At 43.8% G+C, this 25,479-nt stretch overlaps 1 protein-coding gene across 1 annotated transcript in view; it reads right to left on the minus strand.

The window, feature by feature from the left end:
• AP-1gamma (adaptor protein complex 1, gamma subunit) overlaps window positions 1-25,479 on the minus strand; it is a 205,882-nt gene that overhangs the window by 61,121 nt on the left and 119,282 nt on the right. The window contains exons 11-12 of the mRNA XM_080283472.1: window positions 11,044-11,230; window positions 2,478-2,622 (exon numbers count right to left, since the gene is read on the minus strand). Of these exons, the coding sequence (XP_080139598.1) occupies window positions 2,478-2,622; window positions 11,044-11,230 (332 nt within the window). The remainder of the gene's footprint in view (window positions 1-2,477; window positions 2,623-11,043; window positions 11,231-25,479) is intronic.

A 25,479-nucleotide genomic window follows, 5' to 3' on the forward strand; every position in this document is an offset into this window, starting at 1 on the left:
ATAGCTATGGGTGATGCTAGAATATAATTCAAAGGCAACTACAGCAAGGAAGAAACAAGTTAATTATTGACTAAAGGAGCAACTAATAAATAATATCCAGAACCTACGCTACTGAACATAAACTTTGCTGGATCCCCTTGAAATATAGTTATTAAACTATTGATTAATTAATAGGTATATTGATAAAAGTATTGATTAGTATATTTATAGAATGGCGGGGAATCGTCCAGGGTGCGAATTGTTCTGAAGGGGAATCGTCTATGTTTTGACGGGGAATTGTCTGACGGCGAATTGTCTCGCAATCAGTATGGACATGGACTGTGTGATGGGCAGCATGGTGGACACAAGTGTAAGATTCAATTGTTAATAGAGTATTCGCGGAATTGACTTTTCGCGGGGGTTACAAGAACGTAACTACCGCGAAATATGCGGGATTACTGTACTATCATCTGCAAGGAAGAACAAAGTGTGCCCACATACTGTCATCTGCAAGGAAGAACAAAGTGTGCCCAGCTTAAATTCAAGGCAGCCGATGACCGTCTCACCCTCCTCCTTGATTCAAATGCAAGGGGGGACCATAATCTAAAACCTTTGTTTCTCTCCCGATAACCCCCTTTCACTGGCAGTGTGTATCAAGAACCTGAGGGATGTTTGGAAAAGTAACACCAGAGTTTGGCTGACCACTCCACTGCATTCCACTGATCCTACATGGCAGGTTACCTGTCCCCCTGCCTGCACAACTATGCCAGCCCAAACAATCTGGTAAACGATTTTCTCCTCTTCATGGACAACACCCCAAGCCACCCTAATGGTACAGAAGATTGGATCAATATCAGTGGTGTACCTGCCCCAAACAAAACATCGTTGTTCCAGCACACGGACCAGGGAATAACTGCCAAATTCAAGGTTCACTACCTTCATGCCACCATGGAAAAGATGGTGAGGGCGAGCAACTACAAGGAGGCTGATACAGTGTGCCTCTTCTGGAAAAAGTATAACAAAAATGCCATCAATAACATCACGACGGCGTGGAATGAAGTTCATGCAAGCACGTTCAATGCTGTCTGGAGGAAGGTATGGCTGGGGTGTGTCCACTCCTTCACAAGATTCTTGGCTGAGGGAATCCATTAAGAAATCATCTACCTCACCCATGTGGCAGGGTCTGATAAGGTCAACTAGGATGATGTCCAGGAAGTCCTGATGACCCACAACGAGCAGCTGTCCACAGAGGATCTCACTGAGCTAAGCAAACATGTGGCAGAGGCACAGGTGGGTGACGAGGATAGTGAGAACGAGCTGGTTCGTGTCCTGGACGTCACAACAATAAAGGAATTCCTGGCCACGAATGATGATGCCATTGCCTACATCCAGGACACAAACCAGAACCCGGCAAGGAGTAATACGGGAATATATGGCATAGGCGACTGAGAAAAAGGCAACACGGTAGAACATCACCTCCTCCCCCTTCCCCCTTACGACAAGCACTAGCACTGAGAAAGAGCATAAAGCCATCAATGAGTAAGGCGCAAACACTATGTCCAGCCTCATCCACCTCCATCCTGTCTGTCTCCTTGTCTTCACCATTGCCTGACTCACCCCTACACTCTCCCATTGCCTCATCATACATATAGCTCATCACCTTGCCATATCACTCTTCCAGTGACTCAATGCTCACTCTCCCGCTTCCTCACCACATACCTCTCCCACTACCTCTCAACACTGCTCTCCTGCTGGCTCACTGCAATGCTTGCCACTTGCCACATCATTACGCTTTCCTTCAGCCTCACTGCTTCGCTCTCCCCATCATGCAACACCTCCTCCTCATGAGCTGGAGTGATTGCCTAGGCACTCCAGCTGTCCCCCAGCCTCGAGGAGAACACTGAAGATGACTCGGACCGACCTATAACTTTTTTTTTTTTTTTTTTTTTTTAAATACAGATCATGTGGCCCTTCACCCCCAATATATCCCCATTGAATCCATGTTAAGTCATCATCAATTTATGATCAATCAGTATGAAATTGGCTCTTACTATGTAACCGGATCATAAATAGGGTGATTATAATAATCAAAGGGTCTTCCATGAAAAACAGCACAAATTTCTTTCATTGGGGCCAAATCTGATACAAGAACAGTCTTATGGAGTACACTCACAGCTTTTGGCACTCCAGACTTTCTAGTGTTATTGTTATGCATGTGTATATTTAGTGGAACACTTTAAAAAATAAATATACCCAACCTGCTCCTGACATTTTTTTACAGTATACAGTATAGGTAGGCTTCACAAGAAATTCCCTACCAGTTCACATAACTCTCCAAGGTTGACTATTTACAAACCAACACTGTGGTAACATAACTTACACTGATTAAATAATAAAACCGAACACTTGCAATCAACTTTCCAATTAAACAGAAAAATTCCTTGAAAGAAAGTGAAATCTGCACAGCAACTCATACAGTAAAATAACTTAACACTTACTGTACTTCCTGAGTTAGCCTAGCTGAGAGTTTCATTAGTGAGGTGAGGGCATATTCTTTAGTTGTGATGGAGCACTGCGATGACCACAAGATTTTCTGGTATATTTCTATCACTTCACTCTCAACTACCGTAACATCTGCCTGACCTGTGGATAAAATTACAAGTAAATTTGAGAAATAAGCAAAATATTAGTACATGAAAATATGCAAATGGGGAGTGTGATGAATAAAGGAAGGTAAGATCAACAACTCTGTGACGATAAGTGATGATACAGAAGGCTTCAACTTACACTAGGCCACCAACAGTCACAAGAAATTGCTCCATGGCCTTACTGATTATTAATTACGATTTCAATAATGCAGACTAGACGAGTGTGCATTATCATAAATACATCATGAATAAACAGTAAACAAAGCATTCTGTGGGTATGAAATGCACACACGTGGAGTATGAAATGGCTACACCACACTAACTGCATTGCTGGACTGTATAAAAAAAATCAGCTGATCACCTACTAAAGAATGCAAGACAGCAGTCAAAGACTAGTATATTCGTGTATTTCCATATTAAAAAACTTAATACAAAATAACAATATTTTCCTCCACAAAATGGTGAATGGTTAATATGAATTGTCAAATCCTTGAGTAATGCGTTTTTGTACTTACACGATCAGAATAATGCAACACGAGAAAAATCTCGAGCTTACGCAAGAAGTGTCAAATGGCCTGGGGACGCATTTGAAAGTCGCGCGCGGTACGTCATCTGCTTGATTCCCCATGATTGGCCGGCGTACATCCGGGTACATCCACCTCTGAAGATGAGGTCAACTCTGTTGTTTCGGTCCAGGACTTCGAAGGATTTGACTTTTATGTTGAAGAAAGAAGTGCATGGGCAGCAACATCTCAACAATGATAACGACAACACTAGGGTGGGGGTGGGGGGGACAGTGACACATAGCTATGCATGAAGAACACACAGGTACCCAGCCTAACTATTGTTTTTGTTAATAATATATTAGTACCAATTATGTTCTTAATTAAAACAGTTATACATTTCTCTCCGTGTTTTACCTGATGGTGGGTATAAGTAGGGGGTAATTTATGTGGGGCAGGGTGGCAAGAAGGAGCAAAAGTAAGAGTTTGGGAAAGTAGACAGACTATACCATTACACATGCAAACATACTGTTTGAGTAATGTGTTTTGAGTACCATGGTCCTTGTGTAGTCCATATTGCCCACATTACTCAATGACTGACTGTATTTAGTAGAAAAAATTGAGTAATTTTTTTTTTTTAAGGGATAATGAGACTGTAGTCTTGGGAGGGGACTTAATTGGTCATGTAAGGGAAGTAGATCAAGGATAAGAAGGGGTATATGGTGGATGCACAAATGGTATGAGAAATGAGGAAGGAGACAGGATACTCAAGTTTGGGGAGACAATGAACATAACTGTATGCAACACACATTTTTGGAAAAAGAGATGCTGTAGTGGGAGAAATACAAGGTCCTATCCAAAATTTTCTGGACAAATGTTATTTCCATCCATCCATCCATCAAGTTGCCCCATGAGCAGCACAGCAGCCCAGGGCTAGGCAAGTTGGTCCTGACATTTAAGATGAGAGTGACCAGCCTCACTCATCCCTGAGTGGCATTACATGAGCAAACTAATGTTATATAAAACTGAAAACTCACTACAGCTCCTACACGCCATCAACCATGGAGTTGTTCCCTTGTGCATTGATACACTGGTCCCAGTGCTTCCTCTATTGTTCCTTGGAAGTCCTTTTCGACAAGTGTTGAACACCGCCTGCTATTGCTTTTGGATGTCCTCAATGGTATCAAAACGACACCCTTTCAGCTTGATCTTCATTTTTGGGAACAGAAAGAAGTTCCAGGGGGCCTGGACAAAAAGGATTCATCTTCTGTGGAGAGTGCAAGAAGCTCAGTGCAGACATCAACATGTTGCTGCATTTGGTCAGCTGTCAGGAGCCTGGGGACAAATTTTGCTGCGAAGCGGGGCATTCCCAATTCTTCGGTGATAATCCTCTGAAATGTCCCACAACCAATTCCCACCTCCTCACAAACATCGTGAATGCTCCAATGTCGATCCTCAAGGATGAGATGCTGAATTTTCACAATATTCCGAGTTGTGCTGGTTGAAGGCCTCCCTGTGTGGTCGTCATCATCGTCAACAGATGTTCGACCGGCCCTGAAACATGCATGCCACTGAAACACCTACGTCCGACCATGAGATTGCTCACCAAACACTTGTTGAATCATTGCCAGGGTCTGTATTGCATTTTTCCTGAGACTCGCACAAAATCTGATGCAAATTTGCAGTTCCTTTCTTATATCCAACTTGAAAATAGCCAGATGACACGTGCACGACAGCAAACAAATAAATGTCATTAATCTCCACATCCGCCTTGCCACGTGGCACACTGGCTCAAAATGCATGTTAGTAGTGCCACCTAGAGGCACATCGTGCTACTACAACCCATTTAGGCATCGCGATCCTAGTCTGGTAAATTTTGGATAGCACCTCATAGTGGCCAGATAGACTATCTCCTGGTCAGGAGGGGTGATAGGAGGTCGGTGAGGGATGTTAAAGTTATAAGCAGCAAAATGTGTGTGCAGCAGCACAAATTATTGATACGTGACAGGGTGCTTAAGTAATGGGTGATGAAAAGAGGACCTATGCACCTAGGATGAAAATATGGAAGTTGAAAAAACAAGCAGTAAGGGATGCCTTCTACAACCAGATGAGCAAAGTGGTGGCTGAACAAGAAGCTGTTGACAGAAGTATTAATGAACAGTACAGAGCTCTCAAGGACAATCTCCTGAGAGTTACTGATTCAGTGTGTGGATGGGGAAGCCCCCACTCCCCCTCAAGACATAAGTAGCATGGTGGTGTGATGAAGATGTAGAAGCTACAGTTAAGGAGAAAAGGAGGTTTCCGCAGGAATGGAAAAATGGTAGTAACAAAGACGAATGCTTGGCTGCACGCACATGGCTTGAAAAGGGATATACATGGCAAAATTTAAGTCTCAATGACTTTTACTTGATAACCTAAATAGTGTGGAAAGGAAGAATATGAGATTTTCATCCATCCATCATCCAATCCTACACTGCCCCATGAGGAGCGTAGAAGCCTGGGGCTAGGCAAGTTGGTCTTGCCATTTAACCCGTGGATTGCGAGCCACGGCTCAGGCTGGGTAACGTCCCGTTGTGAGTCACAGCTCAGGCTGTTCTGGCCGTGCGTCATCGTTAACGACTGCACCCCTACGCAAACTTACGCATGGCACTACACAAAGACGGAGCGAGAGAGGATTTTTTTCTTTTCACCAGATGATGCCCTGGATGTTTATCTTCAAATTTATAATAAAGAAAAACAAAAAAATTTTTTGTTTTATTTTTCAGAAAACTACTCCTTGACATAAAATTATGCATGGCCCTACGCAAAGAGGGATAGAGAGAATTTTTTTTTTCCCCACCAGATGATGCCCTAGATGTTTATCTTCAAAAAAAAAAAAAAAAAAAAAAAAAAAAAAAAAAAAAAAAACATAATTTTTTGCACCCCACAGGGTGGGATAAAAATAGGTAACTGTGCAATCCACGGGTAAAGATGAGAGTCACCAGCCTCACTCATCCCTCAGTGGCATTACGTGAGTAATAAATGCCAACCACCCCTTGGATATAAACCTTCACCGGCTCCATTCGATAGGAGCGCTTTATTTACCCACTAAACTACCAGGCGTCATAATTTGGTTATATGGTTACCACCCAACGTAATAAAGAAGAAGTTGAGAGGCGGAAGAGAGAGTTATATGTAGAAAGAAAGAGAGAGGTGAAAAGATTAGTAAGAGAGAGTAAGAAGAGAGTGGATGAGGAATTTGGAAGGAATTTGAGTGTAAAGTGGAGGGACTGTAAGAAAATGTTCTGGAAAGAGGTGAAAAGAGTAAGACAGGGTGGAAGTGGAGTTAGCAGGGGAGTGAAAGATAAAAATGGTAGATTACTAGTGGAGAAGGGAGAAAAAGTGAGCAGATGGAGAGAACACTTTAAGGAATTGCTGAATGTGGAGGATGGAAGTAATGCGAGTATAAGTGGCTGGGGAATGGCTGGAAGAAGGAGGGAGGTGAGAAGACAGGAAGAAATCAGTAGGATAGAAGTTGTGGAAGCAATGAAGAAAGTTAAATCAGGGAAAGCCCCAGGAATTGATGGAGTGTGTGGTGAAATGCTGAATCATGGGGGAGAGATAGTAGTAGAATGGATGTGGAAGATGTGCAGATTGGCCTGGGAGGAAGGTAGAGTCCCGGAGGATTGGAAGTCAGGTATAATTATTCCCTTGTACAAAGGAAAAGGGGAAAAAGAAGTGTGTGGTAATCATAGGGGCATTTGTCTTCTTAGTATAATAGGAAAAGTATATGGTAGGATACTTATTGACATTGTTAGAGAAAGAACGGAGAAATTAGTTGGAGAAGAACAGGGAGGCTTTAGAAAGGGAAGAGGTTGTGTAGATCAGATATTCACTCTCAGATCTTTAGTGGAAAAGTTTCTAGAGAAGGAAAAGAAGTTGTATGCGGCTTTCATGGATTTGGAGAAAGCATATGACAGGGTGGATAGACTAGGATTGTGGAAAGTGTTAAGAATATATGGAATAGATGGGAAGTTGTTGAATGCTGTGAAGAGTATGTACGATGGTGCGAAGGCTGCAGTGCGTGTGGATGGGGAACTAAGTGAATTTTTCTCTTTGAAAGTTGGGTTGAAGCAGGGATGTGTCATGTCTCCATGGTTGTTCAATCTGTACATGGATGGGGTAATAAAAGAGGTACAAGGTAGGGTAGTGGATGTTGGAGTGGCCCTGGTGAGAGAGGATAGTGTTTGGAAACTCCCTGTACTGTTGTTTGCAGATGATACCGTGTTGTTGAGTGAAGACGAAGGGGAGCTGCAAGGCTTGGTGGATGAGTTTGAGAGAGTGTGTAAGAAACGGAATCTAAAGGTGAATGTAGGGAAGAGTAAAGTGATGGTCTTTGAGAGAGGTGAAGTCAGTGAATGTACAGCGAGGTTGGATGGTGAGGAATTGGAAAATGTGAGTACGTTTAAGTACTTGGGTAGTGTGATGAGTAAGGATGGAGGTTTGGAGGGTGAAGTGCTTGAAAGGGTACAGCAGGGAAGAAAGGTTGCTGGTTCTTTGAAAGCAGTGATAAGAAACAGGGAAGTGAGCATGGAAGTGAAAAAGTTACTACATGACAGTATTGTGATACCAACTCTAACGTACGGAAGTGAAGCTTGGACGTTGTTGGAAGGACACAAGTCAAGAGTGAGAGCCGTGGAAATGAGTTATTTAAGAGGAGCCTGTGGAGTCGCATGGAGAGACAGGCTGACGAATGAGGATATAAAGGAGCGTTGTGGTGTTGATGTGGATGTGATAGGAAGCGTTATGAGGAACACACTAAGGTGGTTTGGCCATGTGGAGAGGATGGAGGGTCAAAGACTGACGAAGAGAGTGTATGTGAGTGAGGTGGAGGGGGAAAGAGGGAGGGGGAGGCCGAGGATGAGATGGAGAGATGGGGTGGAGAGGTATATGAGAGAGGGGGGTGTGAGTTGGGAGCAGGGGAGTGAAATGGCGGGGGACAGGGCGACTTGGAGGCGATTTGTTTGTGGCCACCCCAAACGGGATTGAGGCGTCTGGCAATAGATAGATAGATAGATAGTAATAAATGGTTTCCTGATGTACTGGAGACCATTTGGCTCGTCACTCAGTGTAGAATCACCCACAGGCAAAATGAAGAGGAAAAAATGAAGGAAAGAAAGACAGAAGAGGGAGTGTAAAGTCACCCACAGGCAGAAGGATGAGGAAAGAATAAAGGAAAGAAAGAAGAGGATGGAAGGAAAGAAGGATGGAGGAGAGGAAAGGGCAGACACCTGAGAGCAGCACTACATCAAGTTACAGTGGCAAATCAGATGAAGAGGGGAAAACAGGGATGATACAGGTGAGCAGTGTATGATGAATGAAGAAGGAAAGGAAGTGGTGAATAGTGAGGATATTAAAGATGCCTGGAGAACATTATAGCCAGATGCTGAAAGTGGAGTCTGACTGGAACAGGGAAGGTTTGGAGTCGGCAGATCCAGTGCTTGGTCCTTGGCCTTTGATGCTGCTACTGTGAGCAGGGAAATAGGAAGGATGCTGGTGGGAAGGCAAATGTGTTTGGGTCTACTGCTGAAATGCTTAAGGCCTCAGGAGATATAGGAGTGTGGTTAGTTACATCATCATTCATCATCTAATCCTACGTTGCCCCATGAGAAGCATAGGAGCCCAGGGCTAGGCAAGTTGGTCCTGACATTTAAGATGAGTGTGACCAGCCTCACTCATCCCTCAGTGGCATTAAGTGAGCAATAAACCCCAACCATCCCTTGGATATAAACTTGCACCGGCTCAATCCGATTGGAGCGCCATAATTACTCACTAAACCACCAGGCGCCAAAATTTGGTAATATGGTTACCACCCAGCATAGTAAATGGTTTTCTGGTGTACAGGAAACCATTTGGCTTGTCCCTCAGTGTAGAGTCACCCACAGGCAGAAGGAAGAGGAAAGAATGAAGAAGAGAAAGACAGAAGAGGGAGTGTAAAGCCACCTGTAGGCAGAAGGGCAAGGAAAAAATTAGAGAAAGAAAGACAGAAGAGGATGGAAGGAAAGAAGGATGGAGGAGAGGAAAGGGCAGACACCCGAAAGCAGCACTACATCGAGTGAGTGGACTGATTTGATAAATAAGATTATATATGAGCGTGTTGTCCCAGATGACTGGCTGAAGACTGTGACTGCAAATGTGTACAAGGGAAATGGTGAGGCCCTGGAAAGAGGAAATTATAGACATAAAACTTTCCGACCAGATAACGAAGATGGAGAGAGCTCTCGAAGTTATGATTAGAGAAACAGTGAATATTGATGAGATGCAGTTTTGGTTTATGCCACGCAAGGGACCACTGATGCCATATTCATTGTTCAACAGCTACAGAAAAAAATACAGAGGAGAGAAGAGATCTGTATCTTATTTTTGTTGATTTGGAGATTTAACAGAGTCCTTAGGGAGGAGGTAAAGTGGGCAATAAGAAAGCTTGGAACTGAGGAGTGGCTGGTTAGAGTGGTTACGGATATGTACAGGTATGTGGGTGAATGCACCCAAGTGAGAATGAATGAAGATTTGAGTGAGGAGTTTTCCATGAATGTTGGTATGCATCAGGGGTCAGTCTTGAGCCCCTTGTTGTTTATCACAGTGCTTGAGGCCCTCTCATATGACTTCAGAAATGGACTCCCATGGGAGATGTTGTATGCTGATGATTTGGTGTTGATTGCAGAGAATGAATGGAAAACTGAGGAAAGATTTACAAAGTGGAGAGATGGTATAAGTCACAAGGGCTTGAGAGTAAATGCAGATAAAACAAAAGCGATGATATCTACGGCTGGTGGTGGTACAGTATTGTCAAAGCAGCGGGAGAGTGGCCATGCGTGGTTTAACACAAGGGCATGGGAAGTAATTCCATCTTGTGCAGTGTTTCTGATAAGTGGGTGCATAAGAGGTGTAGTGGTATTAGAGAGAGACTGTATGATAATGCTGATTTCATGAATACTGGTATGTTGGGGAAAGCATCTGGAGACTGTCAGGTGTGAAAGGACTGATCTTGTTGGTAAGTCTATCGAGTTTTTTTTTTTTTTTTTTTTGTGGGGGGGGGTGGGGTGGGGTGGGGCATGTCAAGTGCTGGAATTGGGGATGGAGCTACCTCTGTGGCTAGAGTGAAGAGTGGATGAAAGTTCAGGGTGCTGCTGCCTCTTTTAACATTGAGAAGACTCTCCCCCCATGCTAGGGGACCTTTGTATGCAGCATGTGTTAAGAATGTAATGCTGTATAGTTGTGGGACCTGGGCAGAAAGGGAAGAGGATATTCACAGGCTCAAACATACAAAAATGACAATGATTAGGCGGACGTACAGTGCATTCTTGAATGCAAAGCCTGAGGGTGCTAGGTTTACGATGGAGGAGTTAAGAGGAAGGATGGGACTGGAGTGTAATGGCGCTGTGATGAGGAGAGGTAGATTGAGATAGTTTGGGCAGGTGGAGAGGATGGGGGGTGATAACTGGGTGCAGCCAGTGAGAAGTGTTAATGTTGGGGATAGGGTTGCAACAGGCAGACTGAAAAAAGCTTGGGGAAAAAGTCACAGAATGTGACCTCAGGGATAAGGGACTGAAGAGGGAGGCTGCCAGATACTGAGCAGCATGAGGAGTCGCCTTTAGGTGATGAAGGCTGACACATGCAAGCATGCTGAAGCCTTTATAAATGAGACAAAACAAAATGAAATATCCTTTGCCAAATGAAGGGTGCACATTATAAAAAAAAAATCATTCATTGCCAGACGCCATGTATCCCAGACGGGGTGGCCAATGGCTTAGAGTTAATTGTTTTACATTATAAGCTGGTGTTAATTATATTGTATGGTGGGAAATACGGTAATTATCAAACTCACGTGAATAGTATTGTTAAGACTGAGAGATAAAATGTAGGTACTGTACCATTGAGAAGAAGATCTCCAAATTCCCCTATGCACCATGTTGCCACCTGAATGACAGGCTGGTATTCAAGCTGGGCATGTGACAGATGACGCCAGAGTTCTCCCACCGCATAGGCCTGTTCTCCCCGCGTCTCAGAGATCAACTGGATGGTCGAGGACACAACATCATCTGGTACATGGTTCCCTGCCTTGAGATGTGAAAAAGATGAGAATAAAACTAAGTGACCTTCAATTTCCTACATCATGAGATCATAGAGGATCTATCTATCTATTGCCAGACGCCTCAATCCCGTTTGGGGTGGCCACAAACAAATCGCCTCCAAGTCGCCCTGTCCCCCGCCATTTCACTGCCCTGCTCCCAACTCACACCCCCCTCTCTCATATACCTCTCCACCCCATCCCTCCATCTCATCCTCGGTCTCCCCCTCCCTCTTCCACCCTCCACCTCACTCACATACACTCTCTTCGTCAATCTTTCACCCTCCATCCTCTCCACATGGCCAAACCACCTCAGTGTGTTCCTCACAACGCTTCCTATCACATCCACATCAACACCACAACGCTCCTTTATATCCTCATTCGTCAGCCTGTCTCTCCACGTGACTCCACAGGCTCCTCTTAAATAACTCATTTCCACTGCTCTCACTCTTGACTTGTGTCCTTCCAACAATGTCCAAGCTTCACTTCCGTACGTTAGAGTTGGTATCACAATACTGTCATGTAGTAACTTTTTTACTTCCATGCTCACTTCCCTGTTTCTTATCACTGCTTTTAAGGAACCAGCAACCTTTCTTCCCTGCTGTACCCTTTCAAGCACTTCACCCTCCAAACCTCCATCCTTACTCATCACACTACCCACATACTTAAACGTACTCACATTTTCCAATTCCTCACCATCCAACCTCGCTGTACATTCACTGACTTCACCTCTCTCAAAGACCATCACTTTACTCTTCCCTACATTCACCTTTAGGTTCCGTTTCTTACACACTCTCTCAAACTCATCCACCAAGCCTTGCAGCTCCCCTTCGTCTTCACTCAACAACACAGTATCATCTGCAAACAACAGTACAGGGAGTTTCCAAACACTATCCTCTCTCACCAGGGCCACTCCAACATCCACTACCCTACCTTGTACCTCTTTTATTACCCCATCCATGTACAGATTGAACAACCATGGAGACATGACACATCCCTGTTTCAAACCAACTTACACAGAGAAAAATTCACTTAGTTCACCATCCACACGCACTGCAGCCTTCGCACCATCGTACATACTCTTCACAGCATTCAACAACTTCCCATCTACTCCATATATTCTTAACACTTTCCACAATCCTTGTCTATCCACCCTGTCATATGCTTTCTCCAAATCCATGAAAGCCGCATACAACTTCTTTCCCTTCTCTAGAAACTTTTCCACTAAAGATCTAAGAATGAATATCTGATCTACACAACCTCTTCCCTTCCTAAAGCCTCCCTGTTCTTCTCCAACTAATTTCTCTGTTCTTTCTCTAACTCTGTCTATAAGTAACCTACCATACACTTTTCCTATTATACTAAGAAGACAAATGCCCCTATGATTACCACACACTTCTTTTTCCCCTTTTCCTTTGTACAAGGGAATAATTATACCTGACTTCCAATCCTCCGGGACTCTACCTTCCTCCCAGGCCAATCTGCACATCTTCCACATCCATTCTACTACTATCTCTCCCCCATGCTTCAGCATTTCACCACACACTCCATCAATTCCTGGGGCTTTCCCCGATTTAACTTTCTTCATTGCTTCCACAACTTCCATCCTACTGATTTCTTCCTGTCTTCTCACCTCCCTCCTTCTCCCAGCCATTCCCCAGCCACTTATACTCGCATTACTTCCATCCTCCACGTTCAACAATTCCTTAAAGTGTTCTCTCCATCTGCTCACTTTTTCTCCCTTCTCCACTAGTAATCTACCATTTTTATCTTTCACTCCCCTGCTAACTTCACTTCCACCCTGTCTTACTCTTTTCACTTCTCTCCAGGACATTTTCTTACAGTCCCTCCACTTTACACTCAAATTCCTTCCAAATTCCTCATCCACTCTCTTCTTACTCTCTCTTACTAATCTTTTCACCTCTCTCTTCCTTTCCACATATAACTCTCTCTTCCGCCTCTCAACTTCTTCCACGCCCCTATTTCTCATCCATTCATTGTATGCTTTCTTCTTTTGTGCCACAGCCTGTTTCACCTCTTCAGTCCACCACGCTGTTCCTTGCACCCCCTACGTCTTCTCTTCCTTCCACACACCACATCACATGCTGCACATATTTCTTCTGTAAATATCTTACACACACCTTCCACGTCTCCCATCTGCTCCAATTCATATTTGCCCAATCGTTCCTCCACTTCTCTCTTATACTCTGCCTTTTTCTCATCCTCTTGTAACCTTTCCACTCTCCTTGCAACTACTCCTTCCTCTCGTCTTTCCCTTCTTCTATTCCTCCATCTTACTTGCAACCTAATTCTGGCCACCACCAAGTAGTGGTCAGAAAGTCCACTCCCCCAACCTCTATACACTCTTGCATCCTTTACACATCTTCGCATCCTTTCATCCACACACACATAATCAATCATTGCCTTCCTTTCATTCAGTTCACCACCCACCCTTCTCATCACTCGCCATGTATACCTGTGGATCATTTTATGCCTGAAGAGGGTATTGGCTATTACCAACCCCCTCCCAGCACAAATGTCCACTAGCGCACTCCCATTCTCATCTATCTCAGCAGGCACACCCCACTCACCAACTATTCCATCCACCTTCACATTACCAACTTTACCATTCATATCACCAATCAAAAACACTCTCTCACTCTTTCCAAACTTTTCCATGCACACTTCCACATTTGTCCAGAACTCTTCTCTCACTCTTCTAACACGATCTTGCGTTGGCGCATACACACACACAATCGCCCACATTTGTATTCCAACTTTCAACTTTACCCACACAATCCTTGACCCAACTGATCCATACTGTCTTATGCTCTTCTTCCATCTTTTACTCACAACTATACACACTCCTTCCTTTGCCCTCTCATTCTCATCTACTCCTGCACATATACCCCATCCATACTCCCATTCTCTCACACTTTCTCCTCTCCATTTTGTTTCCGTTATTCCACATACATCCACTTTCGCATCCTCAAGCACCTGGACAATCTCTCTCTCTTTCACCTCATCATTCGCTCCTCTTACATTCCATGTACACATTACCAAGTCCTTTGTCCGGTCCTGGGTCGTCAACGTTTGGTCAGTCCTTGTCCGAGGCTTCTTGTTTGTTTTTTTAGTTAGTTGTTTTCCGGGGAGGGGCACTAACCCTCCGCCAACCCTTTTAGTCGCCTTTTACGACAAGCAGGGATACTGGGGGAGTATTCTTGAAAACCCCCCTACCCCCATAGAGGATATTAAACATTATAAAAATGTCATAAATTAAAGCACTTTTCTCAAGGACACTGCATATCTTGATCAAGCTACAAAATACTGTAACACTGTATCCCTCCTCCATTTTAAAAGAACATTAAAAAACAAGAATTGATACAGGTAAAAACTTCTAGAACTTACAGAGTTGAATGCTCAAATCCCAGCAGGCTACTGAAGGATCCTATTGGGAATCCTTATTTCATCCAATTTATTTACATAGCCTAGCTTTCACATTCTGTTGGTACCACTAATAAGTGTATGTAATCACTTAGTAATCAAATGTGAATCAACAACCTCCAAGCATAGTCAACTGCACATGGTGACCAGATATTATCAAAGGAAACTCAGTTAATAGAAACAAGGAAATTTGTTGGCTGAAGATCTTTAGTGAAAAAGTTTCTAGAGAAGGGAAAGAAGTTGTATGCGGCTTTCATGGATTTGGAGAAAGCATATGACAGGGTGGATAGACTAGGATTGTGGAAAGTGTTAAGAATATATGGAGTAGATGGGAAGTTGTTGAATGCTGTGAAGAGGATGTACGATGGTGCAAAGGCTGCAGTGCGTGTGGATGGTGAACTAAGTGAATTTTTCTCTTTGAAAGTTGGTTTGAAACAGGGATGTGTCATGTCTCCATGGTTGTTCAATCTGTACATGGATGGGGTAATAAAAGAGGTACAAGGTAGGGCAGTGGATGCTGGAGTGGCCCTGGTGAGAGAGGATAGTGTTTGGAAACTCCCTGTACTGTTGTTTGCAGATGATACTGTGTTGTTGAGTGAAGACGAAGGGGAGCTGGAAGGCTTGGTGGATGAGTTGGAGAGAGTGTGTAAGAAACGGAATCTAAAGGTGAATGTAGGGAAGAGTAAAGTGATGGTCTTTGAGAGAGGTGAAGTTAGTGAATGTACAGCGAGGTTGGATGGTGAGGAATTGGAAAATGCGAGTACGTTTACGTACGTGGGTAGTGTGATGAGTAAGGATGGAGGTTTGGAGGGTGAAGTGCTTGAAAGGGTACAGCAGGGAAGAAAGGTTGCTGGTTCTTTGAAAGTAGTGATAAGAAACAGGGAAGTGAGCATGGAAGTGAAAAAGTTACTACATGACAGTATTGTGATACTAACTCTAACGTAAGGAAGTGAAGCTTGGACATTGTTGGAAGGACACAAGTCAAGAGTGAGAGCAGTGGAAATGAGTTATTTAAGAGGAGCCTGTGGAGTCACATGGAGAGACAGGCTGACGAATGAGGATATAAAGGAGTGTTGTGGTGTGGATGTGGATGTGATAGGAAGCGTTATGAGGAACACACTGAGGTGGTTTGGCCATGTGGAGAAGATGGAGGGTGAAAGACTGATGAAGAAAGTGTATGTGAGTGAGGTGGAGGGGGGAAGAGGGAGGGGGAGGCCGAGGATGAGATGGAGGGATGGGGTGGAGAGGTATATGAGAGAGGGGGGTGTGAGTTGGGAGCAGGGCAGTGAAATGGCGGGGGACAGGGCGACTTGGAGGCGATTTGTTTGTGGCCACCCCAAACGGGATTGAAGCGTCTGGCAATAGATAGATAGATAGATAGACAGAAGAGGAACTTACAGATATTAACTTCCAATGAATTCCATATGAGCTAACAAGAGTACTTTTAAAAGCCAGTTTCCCATTTTTAACTCAGGAAGCTGACTGCAAGAATAAATGGCACAAAAAAAACTCGTACACAAGAGGACACAACAACAACCAGCCTAAACTAGTAAAATGATACCTGACCATAACATATCCGTAGAGACACCCCTACCACCAAAGGCAATAATCATAAATTGACACGTGTTCCCTATGCACCAGCAAGTGGGTTGGCAGAGGGTTAGTGCCCCTTCCCGGAAAACAACTAACTAAAAATACGAACAAGAAGCCTCGGACAAGGACTGACCAAAAGGTGACGACCAAGGACCGAGCAAAGGACATGATACGGATGGCGACGTGGAATGTAAGGAGTGCAAACGATGAGGCGAAAGAGAGAGAGATTGTCCAGGTACTTGATGGTGCAAAAGTGGATGTATGTGGATTAACTGAAACTAAATGAAGAAGAGAGAGTGTGAGAGAAAGGGAGTATGGATCGGGTATATGTGTAGGAGTAGGTGAGAATGAGAGGGCAAAAGAAGGTCTGTGTATTGTTGTGAGTAACAGATGGAAGGAAAATATAAGAGAGTATGGATCAGTGGCCTCAAGGATTGTGTGGGTAAGATTGAAAGTTGGACTACAAATGTGGGCGACTGTGTGCGTGTGTGTGCCAATGCAAGATCGTGCAAGCAGAGTGAGAGAAGAGTTCTGGACAAATGTGGAAGTGTGCATGGAAAAATTTGAAAGGAATGAGAGAATGTTCTTGATTGGTGATATGAATGGTAAAAGTAGGGAATTTGAAGGTGGATGGAGTAGTTGGTGAGTGGGGCGTGCCTGCTGAGAGAGATGAGATTGGCAGTGCTTTAGTGGACATTTGTGCCAGGAGGGGGTTAGTGATAGCCAATACCCTCTTCAGGCACAAAATGATCCACAGGTATACATGGCAAGTGATGAGAAGGGCGGGCGGTGAACTGAATGAAACGAAGGCAATGACTGATTATATGTGTGTGGATGAAAGGATGCGAAGATGTGTAATGGATGCAAGAGCATATAGAGGTTGGGGGAGTGGACTTTCTGACCACCACCAAGTAGTGGTCGGAATCAAGGTCCAAGTAAAATGGAGAGATAGAAGAATGGAAGGACAGGAGGAAGGAGAAGATGCAAGGAGAGTGGAAAGGTTACAAGAGGATGAGAAAAAGGCAGAATATAAGAGAGAAGTGGAGGAACGACTGGGTAAATATGAAATGGAGAAGATGGGGGACGTGGAAGGTGTGTGTAAGATATTCACAGAAGAAATATGTGCAGCATGTGAGGTGGTGTGTGGGGTGAAGAGAAGACGGAAGGGGGTCAAAGGAACAGCATGGTGAAATGAAGAGGTGAGACAGGCTGTGGCACAAAAGAAGAAAGAACATAATGAATGGATGAGAAATAGGGGCGTGGAAGAAGTTGACAGACGGAAGAGAGAGTTATGGTATATGTAGAAAGGAAGAGAGAGGTGAAAAGATTAGTAAGAGAGAGTAAGAAGAGAGTGGATAAGGAATTTGGAAGGAATTTGAGTGTAAAGTAGAAAGAATGTAAGAAACTGTTCTGGAATGAGGTAAAGAGAGTTAGACAGGGTGGCAATGAAGTTAGAATGGTAGATTACTAGTGGAGAAGGGAGAAAAGGTGAGCAGATAAAGAGATTATTTTAAGGAATTGTTGAACATACAGAATGAAAGTAATGCAAGTATAAGTGGCAGGGGAATCGTTAGGAGGAGGAGGGAGGTGAGAAGACAGGAAGAAATCAGTAGGATGGAAGTTGTGGAAACAATGAAGAAAGTCAAAATGGGGAATTCCCAGGAATTCATGGAGTGTGTGGTGAAATGCTGAAGCATGGGGGACAGATAGTAGTAGCATGGATGTGAAATGTGCAGATTGGCCTGGGAGGAAGGTAGCATCCCAGAGGCTGGAAGTCAGGCATAATTATTCCCTTTTACAAAGAGAAAGAGGAAAAAGAACCATGTGGCAATCATAGGGGCATTTGTCTTCTTAATGTAATAGGAAGAGTATATGGTAGGATACTTATTGACAGGGTTAGGGAAAGAACAGAGGAATTAGTTGGAGAAGAACAGGGAGGTTTTAGGAAGGAAAGAGGTTGTGTAGATCAGATATTCATTCTTAAATCTTTAGTGGAAAAGTTTCTAGAGAAGGGAAAGAAGTCATATGCGGCCTTCATGGATTTGGAGAAAGCACATGAAGGAGTGGATTGACAAGGAGTGTGGAAAGTATTAAGAATATATGGAGAAGATGGGAAGTTGTTGAATGCTGTGATGAGTATGTACGAGGGTGCTAAGGCTGCAGTGCGTGTGGATAGTGAGCTGAGTGAATTTTTCTATTTGAAGGTTGGGTTGAAACAGGAATGTGTTATGTCTCCATGGTTGTTCAATCTGTACATGGATGGGGTAATAAAAGAGATACAAGGAAGGGCAGCGGATGCTGGAGTGGCCCTAATGAGAGAGGGCATTGTTTGGAAACTCCCTGTACTGTTTGTAGATGATACCGTGTTGTGAAGACGAAGGGGAGCTGCAAGGTTTGGTGGATGAGTCTGGGACAGTGTGTAAGAAGTGGAATCTAAAGGTGAATGTAGGGAAGAGTAAAGTTATGGTCTTTGAAAGAAGTGAAGCCAGTGAATGAACTGTGAGGTTGGATGATGAAGAAATGGAAAATGTAAGTATGTTTAAGTACCTGGGCAGTGTGATGAGTAAGGATGGAAGTTTGGAGGGTGAAGTGCTTGAAAGGGTACAACAAGGAAGAAAGGTTGCTGGTTCCTTGAAAGCAGTGATACGAAACAGGGAAATGAGCATGGAAGTGAAAAAGTTACTACATGACAGTATTGTGATACCAACTCTAACATATGGAAATGAAGCTTGGACGTTGTTAGAGGGACACAAGTCAAGAGTGCGAGCTGTGGAAATGAGTTATTTGCGAGGAGCCTGCGAGGAGCCTGTGGAGTCACGTGGAGATACAGAATGACAAATGATGTGAAGGAGCGTTGTGGCATGGATATGGATGTGATAGAAGCATTACGAGAAACACAATGAGGTGGTCTGGCCATGTGGAGAGGATGGAGAGTGAGAGACTGACAAGGAGAGTGTATGTAAGTGAGGTGGAGGGGGAGAAAGGGAGGGGAGACCAAGGATGAGATGAAGGGATGGAGTGGAGAGGTATATGAGAGAGGGAGGTGTGAATTGGGAGCAGGGCAGTGAAATGACGGGGTACAGGGTGACGTGGTGGGGATTTGTTTGTGGCCACCCCGTATGGGATTAAGACGTCTGGCAATAGATAGATAGATAGATCTATTTATCTATCTATTTACCCACTCAGAAAAAGAAATCTTTTCATCCTAAAGAAGATGGCCACAAAATGCATCATCCTGTCATTTGCCATCAGGCTGCCCACCCTCCAACTCAAAACACCCTGATTCATAAACCTTTCCACTGCATACCTCCCCTTTATCCTTGATTTCCCCCTCACCCCTCTCCCTCCACCTCACTTACATACATTACTCCCTCCTAGTCAATCTCATGTTCTCTGTTCTCTCCATACAGCTGAACCATCTCAATGTTCTTCACCTGAGATTTTCTGTACAGTAGTGGTGGGTAGGGGCGCTCACCATCCACTCACTCGATGTCGTGCTGCTGTTGGGTGTCTGCCCTTTCCTCTCCTCCATCCATCTTTCCTTCCATCCTCTTCTGTCTTTCTTTCCTTCATTCTTTCCTCTTCCTTCTGCCTGTGGGTGACTCTACACTGAGTGACAAGCCAAATGGTTTCCTGAACACCAGGAAACCATTTACTATGCTGGGTGGTAACCATATAACCAAATTTTGGCGCCTGGTGGTTTAGTAGGTAATTATTGCACTCCAATTGGATTGAGCCAGTGAGGATTTATATCCAAGGGATGGTTGGGGTTGATTGCTCGTGTAATGCCACTCAGGGATGAGTGAGGCTGGTCACTCTCATCTTAAATGTCGGGACCAACTGCCTAGCCCCGGGCTCCTACACTCCACATGGGGCAATGTAGGATTGGATGATGGATGGATGGATGGATATATCCATATCACAATACTTCATAACTTCCTCAGTTCTCTGTCTCTCCATGTAGCTCTACATGATCTTCTCAAATCGCTCATTTCCATTTCAACACTCTTGACATGTGTCCTTTCAACTGATCTAAGTTTCACTTCCATATGTTTGAATGGTGATCACATTACTATCATATAATGCCTTCTTTAACCCTTTAACTGCGGGGCGTCACTTTCGTGACGCTCAGGAGCAAGGGATCATACCACGGGGCGTCACTTTTATGATTCTGTGTTATTTTGAATTCGCCCGGGCTTTCAAGCGTATCATCTGTCAGTACTGCCAGTGTCCAACAATAGTCATTGCTGCTAATGTCATCTGTACTCCATCCATTGTTGACAATTTAGCCATTTTTTCCCCATTCTTGACTCCCCTCCTAACCTCCCCTCCATTACCCTGTCCTCCCGCCTGCCCAGCCGCGCCACGCAGATTATGACTGGATTTTTCCACTGATTTCATCCACTGAAATGAGCCCTATGCCCTATTCTTGTACAAAAGAATACTGTACTGCATATATAAAAAAGAAAAAAGGTAACTGAAAGTGCCATACACCTGGAATTGGCTAATTATCACCTGGCAACACCCCACGTGCACTCGTTCGCTAATTTTCCCTGCTTATTTCTCCTTGAAATGTCGTATGACCTATTCTCATAATAAAAAATGTATATAAGAAAGGAAGGGAGATGCCTAAGTGATATTTACATTCACCCGGAACTACCTAATTATGTATTGTCTAGATTTCCTGCCAATCATTTCATAGAATATAAACTAGCAGCTGTCACCACACTGACATTGTCAACCCTTGCCTGCCCATATACGCCAGGATTCAGTTTACTGTTGTCTTTCGAGGTGAAACCATGTCAGATTCGCGCCCCTCCATTTCTGCCGCTTCTGCATCCACTGTAAAGGGCCCTGTGACATCTACCCCTACTAAACCTCATGTGAGAAGGGGTAAAGGGCTAAGTGACTCTGCTGTTGAACGTGAACTGGCTGATTTATCGATGAGAATGATGGATAGTGACTTTGATCTTTCGGGTGAATTGTTTGATGAGCCTGGGGAGGAAATGGTAACAGAAACCACCAGTATGAGTGCTTCAGTGTTCCAAGTTCGTCCTGGCTCCAAGGGAAAGGAGCCCTTAGTGCAGCAAGGGAAGGAATTTGGGAAGGGAGTGAAGAGGAGGCAGGACAGCCCTGGAACAATGGCCCCGTGTGACCCAGCCCACCATGAGTCCCGAGGTAAATCACCTCCCCGCTCTCCCAGCTCCACTTCACTAATATCTTCCACCTCTTCAGCTAAAATTTCTCCTGAGTCTTTGTCGTCGGAGTCTCCATCAGCACTTGCAGTGAAGGCAGGCCGTAGGGGACGAGGTAAATCCCATACTCGTCGTAAAAGTAGACTAGCTTCTAGAGTAAGGGCTGCTAGTGGAACACAGCAACCTAGGGTCAGTTGGAGTGACTTTGAAATGGTCCAGTCTGCCTCACAGCCACCCTCACCCAGCCTACACCGCCACGAGAGGGACACCTGGACGCCTTCGCGTGGACGGAGGGCTCTGATTTTGTCCCGGAACAACTCCACTTCAATGAGGGTTCCTCTGGGATACAGCCTGCCTTCACTCTTGACAAGGATGCTGAGTGTGTGGACTACCTTTTGGCCTTGCTTGATGACGAAGTCATGCTGCACATATGTGATGCGACCAACAGGTACGAGTCACAACGTGCTGCAAGTGGTGCAGGTGCAGCAAAAATGCAACAGTGGACCACGCTTGGAGTGCAGGAACTGTATGTGTTCTTCGCCCTCATGCTTCTCATGTCCCATTCAAGGAAGCATGAGTTGGAAGATTACTGGTCCATGGACCCTTTACTACCCTCACCCACCTTCAATAAGTACATGGCCAGAGATCGCTTCCATAACATCATGGGAAACCTGCACTTCCACCAACAACGATGTACCTTCCCAAACTGACCCATTCTGGAAGATCTGGGAGATTCTGAACAGAATGAAGGCTAAATGTATGTCATTCTTCCACCCATTTCAGAAGGTTGTCATAGATGAATCCTTGGTTCTGTTCAGAGGATGTCTGAAGTTTATACAGTACATTCCAAGCAAACATCATCGGTATAGAATCAAGTTCTTTGTACTGTGTGACTGTAAGACGGGGTACATCCTTGACTTCTTCATCTATTCAGCCAGCACTGTCAATCTGGACATAACACACCCCCTTGGCTTCTCAGGCTGTGTAGTGAAAGTGCTGCTTGAAAAGTATTTTGGTGGGAATCATGTGCTGTATACTGACAACTATTATACAGCACCAAAACTTGCTAAATACCTTTCAGAGCACGGCATCAGCTCCTGTGGCACTGTCAAGAGTAATCGTGCCCACTTCCCCAAATTCCCCGAGGCAGGAACTTCGCAGCAGGGAGAAGTGCACCCTATGCAAGTCTGAGAAGATACTGGCAATATGGTGGCATGACAAGAGGGTTGTGCACATGCTCAACACCGTACACAAGAGGGAACTCCAAGACAGTGGGAAGGTTGATTGTAGGACAGGCGAATCTGTTATGAAACCTGATGCTGTCACTGACTGTAATATCAACATGCTGCTGGTGGACAAGTCCGACATGATGATTGGAGAGATCGACTGCCTCAAGAAGAACACTAGGTGATACAGGAAAATGTTTCTGCATCTCACTGACATGATGATGCTAAACGCCTTCATCCCATACAAGATGAAGGTAAAGCCACCAAAGTCATTCTCCCTGAGGTTGTTCACCCAGGACTTGTGTTCAGCAGCTGCTTGAGAGGTATGGTAGGGTGACAGCAACAGCTCCAAGGTGCCATTCTGTTAGACTTCCTGACAGACTTGAGCAGAGGGCGTACATAGATTGGCACAGACTGGTGCAAATGCCTGCCATAACAAAGAGGAAGGCTGCAATCTGCAGGTGCCAGGTGTGTGCACATACCACCAGATGCACACCTGAGCACAAATGCACCTCTTGGCAGTGTGCTGAGTGCCTGGTTCCCCTCTGTGTACCCTGCTTTTTTGATTACCACAGCCTGAAGCAGTTCTCAAACAGTGCAGGTGGAAATATAAATAATGTGTAAATAGCAAGTGAGAGCAATGGATGTAAATATAATTGAACAGTGGAAAATAGTTTTATGAGTTACTGCAAGTGACAGTGCATAACATAGTGTAAATAAAACAGAAATGTAAATAATGTAAATGAAATAAAAAATGCAAACAGAAATGTAAATAATCAGTAATATAAGAATATGAGTACAAATACTTGGAGTAATGAAAGTGAAAGTGAAAGCTTCGCTCTCTGCGCTAGTTTACAGAACGAGAAAGTGAATGCAGGGAGTGAAAATAAACTACTATTACTGAAGGAAGGAAACTGAATCACACTCTCAATTCAAAATTGCTAGAAACCATGCAAAAGCTGTAATAAATCTCGCTAAATCAAACCTTCTTCATAATCAAGCATCAAAACTACTTAACAACCCTACTGACAATTGAATATTTTTGTCAACTCTCAATTCTTTCAATAATAACTCTCCCCCACTAAAATCTTCAGATGACAACATTACAAATGACCCGCGTGGGAAAGCAGATATCACTGCCAGTACATTTGCCAGAAATTCTACCATAGAGGAAGTCAGCCAGAACGTCCCAAAATTGTTCCACTTAAAATACAGACAAGATATGTAAAATTCATCTTAGACAATTAACCTACCAACAAAGCTCCTCCAATTGTTTTGAAAAAGTGTTCCCCAGAACTTGCCTCTGTTCTAGCTATATTATTCAGACAATGCATATGTACTTCTTCATTCCCTAATTCATGGGAAGAATCCAATATCCACCCAATTCCAAAGAAAGGAAGTTCCTCTGACCCCTCTGATTACAGACCAATAGCTGTCACATCTTTAAAGTATTTGAAATTTTAATTAACAGTTAAACATCTTGAATCCAACAACTTAATTATTGATAGACAATACGGTTTTCACCATGAAAGATCCACATACTCAGTCTCCTGACTCATACCATCCATCAATCAATCGACCTACATGGAGAACTCATGCAGTAGCCCCTGACATTTCTAAAGCTTTCGACACAGTATGGCACTGTTTCCTGTTGTCCAAACTCACTTGCTATGGACTAACATCTTTTGTTCCTCTGCTTTCCTCGTATCTCAGCAACAGAAAAATAAGGGTAAAATTCGATGATGCATATTCCAATTTCCACTCAATTAACGCCAGCGTGCCACAGGGATCAGTTCTGGCGCCAACCCTGTTCCTAGTTCATATTAATGATCTCTTATCTGTCACCCACAATCCCATCCATTCATATGCAGATGATTCAACACTTCATAGTTCATTCACACTCAGACACCCATATACAAAGTCTAATATCTCTCTCAACTCAGTACAGCCATCTCCATAAATCAAGACTTATCTATGATCAATGAATGGGGACATAACAACCTTGTCTCACTTAATGCTAGTAAAACCAAATATATACAATTTACTAATAGACAGATATTGCCAGATTCATACAGTACCTTCAATCCTACTAATATTCCATCTCCAAAAGTATAGAAATTTTCGGCGTCTCACTTAACAATGCCCTCAGCTGGACCTCTCATGTCAGATCACTTGCTAAAACCGCCTCAAAAGAAACCTGGATTATTGTACAGAGTCTGTAACTTCTTCACTGACGAGCAGTTAGCCATAATTTATAAGAGTCATGTGTGCTCTCAGCTTGAATATTGCTCAACCATGTGGAATGGATGTGGAGAGGCTGCATTAAAACAACTAGACAAAATTCAGAACAAAGCTGTTGGAATTATTAATAACCCTGCTATTATAAATAAACTACCTCCCCTACAAGTAAGAAGGAATGTTGCCTTCCTTGCATTATTTTACAGATATTTTTATGGCAAATGCTCAGACGAAATTGCGTCCATTGTGCCACCTCTCCATGCCTTCCCTTGTGCTACACGGGCATCTAGTAGTGCTCATGACTGGAATGTCACTCAGCCATATTGCAGAACTTCTGCCTATCAGAATTCTTTCATTCCCTGAACCGTATCTCTCTGGAACTCACTTTCCCAGAGCTGTTTCCCTCCAAACTTCAACCTATAGCTGTTCAAGTCCAACTGTTACAGATATATCATGAATGGAGGACACCAGTAATCTGGTGTATGGATTATTTTTTTATTCATTTGTTTTTCCTTCCTGTTATGATTAAAAAAAAAAAAAAAA

Source organism: Coenobita brevimanus, chromosome 97 (genome assembly GCF_032717465.1).
Source record: "Coenobita brevimanus isolate Jiangsu-jjx chromosome 97, ASM3271746v2, whole genome shotgun sequence".
Classification (NCBI taxonomy): Eukaryota; Metazoa; Arthropoda; class Malacostraca; order Decapoda; family Coenobitidae; genus Coenobita; species Coenobita brevimanus.